The sequence below is a fragment of the Trachymyrmex septentrionalis genome, unplaced genomic scaffold, assembly GCF_001594115.1.
Source record: "Trachymyrmex septentrionalis isolate Tsep2-gDNA-1 unplaced genomic scaffold, Tsep1.0 scaffold60, whole genome shotgun sequence".
Taxonomy (NCBI): Eukaryota; Metazoa; Arthropoda; class Insecta; order Hymenoptera; family Formicidae; genus Trachymyrmex; species Trachymyrmex septentrionalis.
This window is the reverse complement of record NW_017305779.1, coordinates 2,557,407-2,568,571: the sequence shown is the minus strand read 5'-3', so window position 1 is coordinate 2,568,571 and position 11,165 is coordinate 2,557,407. Positions and strand designations below refer to the sequence as shown.

The following is an 11,165-nucleotide window of genomic DNA, read 5'->3' as shown; positions in this document are numbered from 1 at the left end:
TAACGCAAGTTCTTTACTAATGCAAAGAACTTCTTTTTTAATTTCTTATTCCATATTTTTTGTATTCATAAAATATGTTTGCAATTTGTAGATTTATCATGACATTCAATATTTGTAGATAGAATCTAATAGAAAATATTCAAATTGACAATAAATATAAAACATTCTATTTTTTGTCATTTTATTTAAATTATAATAGAATTTTTTTAAGCTAAATGAATATTTGTAAGATGGATGTTCACCTTGAATTTTATCGACATTGAGCATGGCAACTAGTAGAGCAAAAATGAATTTTATAAAAAAAAAGAGAACAAGTTTTCAATTCGCATGCCACTCGTACTAGACTTTTAACATTTTTATATTATAACGTAAAAAAAATATAAAATATTTTTTTTCAATGGTTCTCTCTAGCACTGGATTGGTGATAGGTATATATAACTTTAAATTTTGAAATTATTTACAAACGTGTGCGTTCGGACACGAATTCGTTATAACGTCAATAGAATTAAAACCTCCGGCGAGGCATGTCTTAATTTCGGATCCCTCTGCAAATGTATTATCTACATTTTGTTATTTTACTCAATTTTACACATGCGGCTATAACGTTTATAAATATTTGATCGCGTCATCAATCTTAGTAAAGTGACTTAGTGATACGTATATCTTTTTTTCGTTATTCATACAAATTGTCAATTTTTCATTATTCATACAAATTGTTTTTAAAAATTACCGAATAAAAAGCAGAACGAAATAATATTTGGTCGATTATATTAAATATTACCATATTGTAGTCGTTAAATTTCCCGGACTTTTTATTTAAATAGAGATTATTGGCAGTCAATAGCGAAGTAAATGTAATAATAATACTTCCATATTCTTTTGAGGATTGTACGATGAGCTGTTTATGCACACAATGATCAATTGTAAATAACATACTTCCTATTCTACCATGGTCAAGCAATAACGATCACTAAATATCACCGTAATACAATGCGAAACGCTCAAATGCGACGTTACATTTTTATTCATATAAAAACATCTAGCAGAAACATTTTCAGCAAGTCCTCGATCCGCTTTAGCCTCGCCGGTTAGGAATTTTCGTGTATTCATAAATAACTCACGGAGCTCTTACCTGCAAAACTGAAAGCAATGCCCCGTGGGTTTGACGATACAAGCGATGAGAGTGAAATCGATAACGACAGTTCTCTGGAAGATTAAATTTTCGTTGGTTCGTTCGACGATTTCGCCTTTTGATATCGCGGTTGCTCACTGAATATACCCGATCAATGATCAATCCTAATTTATCTTCCATTTGATGTTGGTTTGTTTTTTCAATCGGGATGTTCCGTTTTACTTCTATCGACAGTGGCACTATCTCCTCTCGGTTTCCGTCACAGGTGATAAGGGATTTTCCAACGATAATTGTCTGCCAATATGCAAATAAAAGAGAAATTAATTAAGGAGAAAGTTTATTAAAAACAAGAGAGAATAATATTGTGGTGTATGTACAGTGAATGTAAATTATTCACATCCGAAAATATCCTTAAAAAAACTAATTTTTTTGAAAAGTAAACATAATTAATTAGCAATTTATTAATAAAAATTAAATTGGTCGTATATTTCTTAAAATTATTTTGTTTAATAATATGTGATGAAATAATTCAAATATAATTATATTTTTCAAATAAACAAAAATGAAAAATTGTATTACTTGGACACATAAAAAGCATTCAATACTGTCGAGAAATTCAGCTTCTAAAATTATGAACACGGTTATTTCGTGAAGTTCTTTTGTTTATATTAGAACAAAATACATTATTAATAAATTGCTCGTTAATAATCTTGTTTATTTTCTACAAATAAAGTTTTTTCTATAAATATTTCTCCTATACAAATATTTTTGCATTTACTGTATAATGATGCTTTTCACTATCGGTTAACTTATAATACATGATAAGTTATAGCCACACGCGATTTATTCTTTTGATGTACAAAAATAAATTTCTTATTATCGCTTGTTTTTAATATAAATAAAGTATTGATGTATTTTACAAATTCGAAATATCTTGCGTGGATACAGAAAACATTCATATATTTATAAAAAAATTTTTAATAGATCGTTCGAGAAAAAATCCTCTGTCGAATATTTGCGTTTATTTCTGCAAATGCTTGTTTCAACAAATAAACAATTCCATTAAATAGAATTCTATTGTACATAACGGGTGCGAGAGAATTTGAAATGGTATTTGAAAAATATATGCTCCCTTTTCCTCTTCCTGAATAGCGTAACGCGCGTATTTACCTGCCGCTTGTGTGCCAATCGTAGGAATCCGGCGCGGAATTGCTTCTCCCGGCCTCGTGAAAACGTTCTGCTTTCGCATCTCTCATCGCATCACTGTGCGGCGAGGATGATACGCCGACTTTTGGTCCTGTCGCCGGCGATTCTGTGCCGGCGTCGTTGTCCGCTGTCCGTCCGAGCCGCTTAGGTAGAAATGGATTCTGGGAAGTAGAAATAAGTTTGCGTTCTTATTTCTCCGTTTTATGCCCTAGTAATCCCGAGAGACGAGATGTCGAGTTTTCTCTCGTAAAGTTCGCAAGCTGGTTGTCTGCATCAGCGATAAAAATGTAACGTTGTTTCAAATGGTCGGTCGCCTGTGCAAGTCTCAATGCATATGAATGGTAGAAGAAGAGAAAAGTAGTTTGTGAAAAGTCGACGTTAGTTTGAGTGTAAGAATATACGGTTTCACACGCTTGAAATCATCCAAATACATTTTTAACCAAAATTATGATTATCTGTTTTTCCATTTGCATTCTCAAGAAAAGCTTATACAAAACTTGAAGTTGATTATTTTCATTGATACTTTCTTTCGTGGTTTTATTCGATTCTTGTACTATCAGAAAAACGTTTTAAAAAACGGACAGTGAATAATTATATGTCGACTTGGAGACTCTCTGAGTCTCTTATTGTTAGAGAGAAATTTCATTTCAAAAGACTGAAAATAGAACCAATCTTTGAAAAAGAGTAGAAAATTTTCATTCTTTTCGAGTAAAATTTTACTCGTTTGAAGTGAGATTCACTCTAAAGGAATGAAATCTCCTTTTTTAGCAGTAAGATTTCGTTCCAAACGAGAGAGATTCATTCCAAATGAGTGAAACTCTGTTACTCTTTTTCATAAGGGTGAAAATATTATCACTCTTTTTCGAAGACTGGGGTTCAAGAGATTTAAAGTAGATTGTATTTTAAAGAAGTTCCTTGTTACGAAATCTTTAGTATTTCACGATGATGCTCAATAAAATATCTACATCAACACTATAAAAGCATTATTGATGTATAGATAAATTATATAGATTATAAAAAAACCGGTGTAATCCGATAATATGTTGAAACGATCGACCTTCGACATTTGTCAATTGATCGCTTTCGGTAACCATTTATTATTAGAGAGTACAAGTAAAACAGTTGCGCGAAATGTCACCGTTAGTTTTTCGCGTTTTGTAAAATTAAATCTATGACAACTATACAACATTATCGACATGCACCCGTCGAAATCGTCGTGTAATATTTACGCGAGTACACGTCGTTATGTCAAAGTCAAACATGTCAGAATGCTGTTGCGACATTTCACGAAAACGATTGTACGTTTACTCCATTCAATTTTTCTATTATGACGCACGTATCTCCGTTTTCGCTTTTGAATGAACGCAAATCGTACCGTAATAGAGAACGCAAACAGTTGTTGTTTGATCATAATTGGCGTTCCATACGCGGCATATACAAATCGCTGTCTATATCTGAATGCGTGAAATAATAGATATTAATGACAATCGTAGAAGATGTTAATAATATACAATATTAGTGTCCAAATAAATAATTTACGTTTAAAAAACATTTAGTCGAAACGTTTTTTTATGTAGAAAAATGTTCAATAAATGTTATTAAATATGTGTTTATTAAACTGTCGAAATATTTCATATAAAAATGGTATTTTTAACTAATAAAAAAAAGTTTAATAAAGGTTATAATAAACATCTCATAAATGTTTTTATAACGTTTATCAAATAATTTAAAAAATGTATCAATTTTAAACGTTTATTTTTTTACTTTATATGTTTTATTATACGATTTTTAACATTTATTAAATGTATTTTGAATGTAACTGTGTTATTTGTGTATTTACATTCATCGAGGAAAAAAGAAAAATGTATTTCGTATTTTTTTAACAAACACAGAATAAATATTCAGTATTTTAGTTTACGATTGTTTACTAAAATTAATCAGAAATATCGCGCGATTAAGACAGGAAGAAAAAAATGTCGAATTTAGTGCAATTTTAAATTCTAAATCTTCATTTTTTTATTTTTTTGTGGTGCAATTTTAATGCCGTATTTATAGAGTTAAATATATATACTCTCTGCTCACCTGAAAGCTGTGCTGTTTCAGCATATTTTTTACGAGAAGCAGAGTGCCGAGTCTTATGACCTCCTCCTCGGTGACGGTGACCCGTAAGCGGCAGTTGTCGACCTCGGCCGGCAGTGGTTCGGTTGCGTTATTTGTCAGCCATGGATGCTGCTTTACCTTCGGGAGTATGAGCCTGGTTTCCGGTGACTTATCCAACATACCCTCAATTAAATACCGCAATTCCGAAGATAAGCGATTATCAGGGAACATGAGCGGTTTCGAACGAACGACCTCTTGAATGGCTGTACTATCGGAAGCGCGCCAAGGAAGATCTCCGATCACGAGCGCGTATAATGTTATCCCCATCGACCATATATCGCAGGGCTAAAATTGGACATGTTTTTGCCATTAATCTTTAATCATTAAACAGATATGTATATGTCGAATATGATCAAATTGAATAATCGTTTTATTTGAAATTTGTTGAAACATTTGGTATTTATTACTATTTGGAAATTTAAAAAAGTTTAAAATACACGTACTGATAAATTGTTAAATTATTAAATCATGTTCTAGTAACATATTGATGATTTAATAAACACAAATACCAAATATATACGTATTTGATGCTCTAACAATAAATTATGTACAATCGATTTATTAGAAAATTTGTTGGATTTATCAAATGACAAAATTAACAACAGTTAATACGGCATTCAGTTTAAAGGCGTATATCGTGATTCTTTTATGATGTATAATTTTAGAACTATGGTACAAAAACAAAAATGTTAAACAAGCAGTAAGTAAATTACCAATCATAGTAGAGACTGTAAGATAATAATTAATATGTAAGCAACAGTAAATCCAAAATGGTAATTTGCTTATTGCTTACGTCTTACTGCTTAAGTTTTTTGTGTGCTATAGCTTTGATTTCTTTCATCAAAATACATGACTTTTATATATACAATGCAATAGCGAAAATTAATATGTCATATGATAACTGGAAAAAATGCTAAATATTGTGAAGTCATTTCCATTAGATTATGATAATAATGTTTATATAACACGCAAATTCGAATTTGTGTAATGAGTCGATTTAATTCCTTTGATACGAAAAGCTCGTATTTGACGAAGCATTGAATTATTATTTACTATTCGCAATTTCCTCGTTGTGATATTGCGCTGAATTACACAGATTTTTTGGAATATTTTACATTAGAGAGTAATAAAGTTAATATAACTATATATTAAACTAGAGAAAATGTATAGAAGATTTCTCTAGTTTGCTTTTAAAAGTAATATTCGAGATTGCTTTTGTCTACAAATCGATTGCCTACAATCGTTCGCCTACATGCACTTTTGCACACAAATAAAAATTTTAGAAACGAAGTTACTTTTGCCGACATGTATTATTGCCTACATGTATTATTGTCTACAAGTATTATTGCCTACAGCTCTATTGCTTACATGCACTTTTGCACACAAATAAAAATTTTAGAAACAGAGTTACTTTTGCCTACATTATTATTGCCTACAGCTCGATTGTCTACATGTATTATTGCCTACATACATTATTGTCTATAGTTTACAGTCTATACCTTCCATGCGAAATGAGGGCCATTTCACACTAAAAAATAGAATATCGAGCTGTAGACAATAATTTTTGTGTGCAAACGAATTGTCGGCGAAAGTAATGTAGGCAAACGATACCGTAGGCAATCGATTTGTAGGCAAACGGGATCTCCCCGTAATATTCGATGATTCTTTTGTAAACTACTTTTGTAAAGCTAGAGCAAGCGGGATATTATTTATTAAAAATTTACGAATCGAAAATCTATACTAAGCTCGCAAATGGAATTGTTGAGCACTAAAAACAACTGTTTAACAAAATTGAATTCTTTTGAGTAACAATCATAAAAGGAGATACCTTAACATTCACAGTTTTTCTTCTTAATTAAAAAAATATAATTAAAAGATTAAATAAAAAATTAATTAAAAAATATCTTAAAATCTTAAATTTTTACACATTATTTTATAAGTGATGATAATATTTTTATTACAACATTATGTTACAATTCCCTTTATGCGTTGTAGGACTACTATTATGTACAGGCTTCAGTTTACGATTCAGTACTTATTACTTAACGTAATATAAAGGACAGTTTACAGTGAGAATAATATGATGTAATAAGTCGTAAGGCATACGAAATCGATCAATTACGATTGAATGTGAGAAGAATAATCGACTATAATTATTTTCTGTTTCTCTTTTGCTTTAAAACGAGTCAGAGAGAGTTTTAAGTATTGCTTAAAGTCAAAGTAACGTTTGTGCAATCGCGGGCCTTAGAGGGCTGCCGCACACGAAATTTCTCAACAGTAAACGTAAGACGTAATCTTAAGACGTAAGCCGATGAGCCAATCAGGATATTGCTTTAGGTCTATATAATCTAACGGAAATGGAAATAACAGTAAACTTATCCATAACTTCGCAATAAGGCGAATTTCAACTGGTTGAAATCGCCTTATGGATAAGTTTACTACTATTTTTATTACTAGTAAATCACACGCTATAATGCGTTACGAATGTCTTGTGTACGAATGTCTTGTGAGAATCTTAAGAATTCGAATTGACGCGCTAGAGACTTCGAACAGACGCGCGAAGTTGCTCGCGATCACGTAACCGAATTTCGTATGCACCGCTAACTTCACACCGCGCGTCATCGCCGACATCTCACCGGTACGAAGATGAATTGTAGTCGTTCCGCGCTTTCGTGTTTGTTTATCCAGCCCGGATGAATTTCGCATACGACGCAATATCGGGAATGTTTAATTTAACGACGGGGTTGTTCACGGTGCGTCGATTCATCCACGTGAATGAATGCATTTCTCGATATTCGTGAAATTCGTCCGAGATCGACGTCGCTTTGCGTTCTATAGAACCGATGCGAGATTATTTTAACGTCTTCAAACGCGCGCCTATTCGGCATCGCTTCGCTCGTCCTGTGTCGCGAGTGTCATTCAACATCTGTGGAGTGGAGCCGCGTCGAGCGAAAGAGCCTGAGGAGATAGCTGTCATGGCAGATTAAGAGGAGGCGATCGAATAATCCCTGCAATAAACGGCATTCGTGTCCACTATGATTGTTGTCGGTCCGCCACTTCTCGGAATTTTTCACGTCGAGGATGCGTCGCCGCGTGACAAAAGTCGAGAGGATCTGCGGGCGATCGCGATCGTGTTGCATTACCTATGATCGACGTCGATCGATCGGGGGTAAATCCGGATAAATCTGCAGACAATCGCTTTATTGTGCCGGTTTATTGTGCGAGTGTAATGTGATCGAGTGGAGCATTTGCATTGAGGAGCATCGATGACTCGACGCAACGGGTGCATCAAGATGGGCGATTGTTGCTGGACGACGATATCTGGCAGATGGTGAGTCCTTCACTTATATACTTCTTTAATTCTTTTTCCGAACCGAATTTGTCTGACGCGAAAAGAGAGAAATATCTTCTTTTTTTGTGCGACTCCGAAACTTAATAACAATCTGAAGAAAATTAATCTTTAAATTGAAAGAAAACTTTTTGGTATTAATAACTATAATTACATATTATTATAATTATTATTATGACTACTATAGTATTAGTAATAATAACTATACGTGTAGTTCTATCAATCCATATATATACTCGTATAATTGGCAATGGAAATTGATAATAATTATAGTTATTTGATTAATTTTTCAATCAGGGTAATTTCAATCATTACTATATAATTATATTATTTGAATTTTATATAATTATAGTAATATATAGTTATAGTTACAAACAGTTTTTCTCAATATAATTATTTATTTGTCAGGTTGTCAGGTTTCTCTGGTTTAAAAACTGGAGATTCCATTTATCTTGCCAAAGATCGGACTAAGTGTTTTCAAAAGATACTTTACGATACTTTCCAAATTATTAATGTACTGTAATACTTCTTTTTTCTTCTTTTCAATACAATGTTCTTTTAAAAAAAACGTCATTAAATAGTTTTCGTCAGCCAGAGAACCGAAGAAGATTTGTTCACAAAAAGACTAAAATCTTCGGTCGGAAATCCGAGAACTGACAATCATAAGTGTAATCTATACAATCTTCTATGTAAATAAACTTTAAATTGCTTGAGATTGTTAAAAGAGATATTGTCAGTTAGGAGAGATTAAGGTCGTTATTTATAGATGAATCTGATATTTAAGACACTCTTAAAATGTGATAAACCAGTTTCAGGATCATATTAACATCTTAAGATACCAATTGCTTCTCATACAAGTGATACTAATGCTTGTATTCATAATCAGACCTTATATATATTTTAAGGAAGCTTTAAATATAAGGTCTGACTATAAATACGGGCATAAATCTAAAGTTATATGAGTATTTTATACTCAGGTAATGACGTCATTACTTATTTACTTTAGTGACAAAGTTATCGCATAACATCACAGGTTTATAAACTTCACTTTTAATGTGAGTTAACAAGACTCAGTAAAACACACGCTCGAACTTGTGCAGATTATAAATAATAAAAACTCAATTGAATCTTACTTGTCAGAGAATAAAAAGAAACGTGTGTTTAATTGAGTTATGACGTCACAAATGGGAATTTGTTTTTGACATAAATAGAGTTTGAACTGAGTTTTGACATAAATAGAAAGCAATTGTATTTAAGATGGTCTTGATGTACTTAAATATCGACTATATATGAATATCGACTTAAAACTTTAGGCCAGTTTAAAAAATATATTTCGAGATTATTTTTAGAATAAGACACGACAAGAGTTTATTATTTATAGCTTTCAAGATGTGCGTTTGAATAGTTTTTAATGCACGATGAAAAATGATTATTAAACTCATTAGACTTCGTGTGAACTTTAAATGAAATAACTAGAACAATTTTAAAGTTTAATCCGCTCTCGTTCCTTTTTTGAAATTTTTAGAAAACATCTTACTGAAATTAATATTAAAAAAATTTTAAATCTACAGAAACTCTTTAGAAATTTGGATAATTTAACACTGAGATTCAACGACCGTTTGAGAGTGGTAAAACGTGTTCAATATAGCAGATCTTGAATTATGATGATGCCATTGAATGAACGATAACACACTAGGAAACTGTTAGCTAAAGTCTCGATACGCGGCGCATTTAACCACAAAACAGAGAATAGAATACGACGTGCTTTAATACGGTGCAGTCAGGAGGATGCTTTATTTGCGGAAATCACATCGCCTACGGTGAAAATCGTGAGGTTCGTAACGACGTGATGTCGGCACATAATTAAAGGCGATTAATTAAACAACGTTTGCGCAAAACGATGTAAATCGTCCTGCAAATCCAGCGGAGTAGAATATAAACGATAATTATCTCATACTATTGTTTAGTTTACTAAAAAGCTTATCATTAATCTTTCGAGAAAGTCCCTTCATGAACAAAGTAAAAGAGTATATATATATATATATATATTTTCCGTTAAATTAAGATAATTCTTCGTATTTCAGCTAATTTTCTTCGATATTATTTTCCGTTTACATCGAGACATATTGTCTGGTTTTTTTTTAAACAAAAATCTTTCCTGCACGCGTGCCTTCCGTAATCTGTAAATGTCAAGCTTCTATGTTTATTAGATCCACAAAGGGAACGTTTCTTATGTATAAAAAGCTTACGGGAACCCAGTTTCTGTCTCACAAAGCTAAACCTAACGTCCGTGAACTCCATACTATGACATTTAAAAAATACTCTCCGCCGGTTAGACGTAAATGACGCATGAATAATATCTATCTGATCTTTAAAGATTAACTTTTATACTATTTTTTTCCCATCTACTTTAAATTGTTGGTTATACATTATCGTTCCGTAAATGGTTTTGTATTTTACGATACTCGGTGGTTTTCGAAGGAAAAGCTTTCGACCTAAATGCACATGCGTAACTATGCTGAGAAGGTTTGGAATTTGTGATGCATTGTGCACGTTTATATTCCTCAATTGAACAAAGTCGTTAACTGCTAAATTAATTAAGCTTTCCCTAGAATTTCAATAATGTGAAAATATAATGTGGAAGGTAAACGAACACGAGTTGATTTGTGGGTATTGCGTCTTTCTGTACCACTCTTTACTCATGCGTTTTTGCAATTGAAAAAATTCTTCTGTTAGAATGAACGAGTAAAATATATTATTTGCATCAAGCTAAAAATCCATAAAAGATGCGGAAGTAATAAAAAGTTACAATTCCTGTTTATTTGTCTGATGTAAAGTTTTGTTAAAGCTCCACTTATACCTACCTCAGATTATCTGATTAATAAGATTTTCTTATCTATTTACAGCTTATAACTTGCTTCGCTATAAAATTTTGAACTTTTTTGGAAGGTGTACTTTTCCCCTCTATGGACTGCTTTTTATTGTAATCCATCCCATTAGTTAACGCATTCTTAAATGGAATTGTTAGTATTTTTGTAGTAAATAGATTTTACGTAATCCATCAATCTATTTTTCAAGAGTAAGTGTAAAATAAATGAAAAAATTCAAATCAAGGATGATTAAAATTCGCATTTAAATTACGATGAAAATATTTTGTATTGAACATATGTGGAATAAATTGAGGATCAAAATATTCAAAAGGGAGATATTTTTGTTATAAAAATAAATTGCTACAATAATAAAAAGCAGTTGGAAACATTCTTTGTCAAGGGAAAAAGTAAAATCTAAAATCGATATCTGTAAATACGAGCGGCAAAA

The 11,165-nt window shown here is 31.9% G+C and overlaps 1 protein-coding gene across 1 annotated transcript in view; it reads right to left on the bottom strand.

Annotated features, from left to right (window-relative positions):
• The window catches only part of LOC108752589 (probable serine/threonine-protein kinase mkcB), a 75,684-nt gene that overhangs the window by 6,593 nt on the left and 57,926 nt on the right, over window positions 1-11,165 (bottom strand). Inside the window, 2 exon segments of the mRNA XM_018493515.1 lie at window positions 2,303-2,499; window positions 4,421-4,783. Of these exon segments, the coding sequence (XP_018349017.1) occupies window positions 2,303-2,499; window positions 4,421-4,783 (560 nt within the window).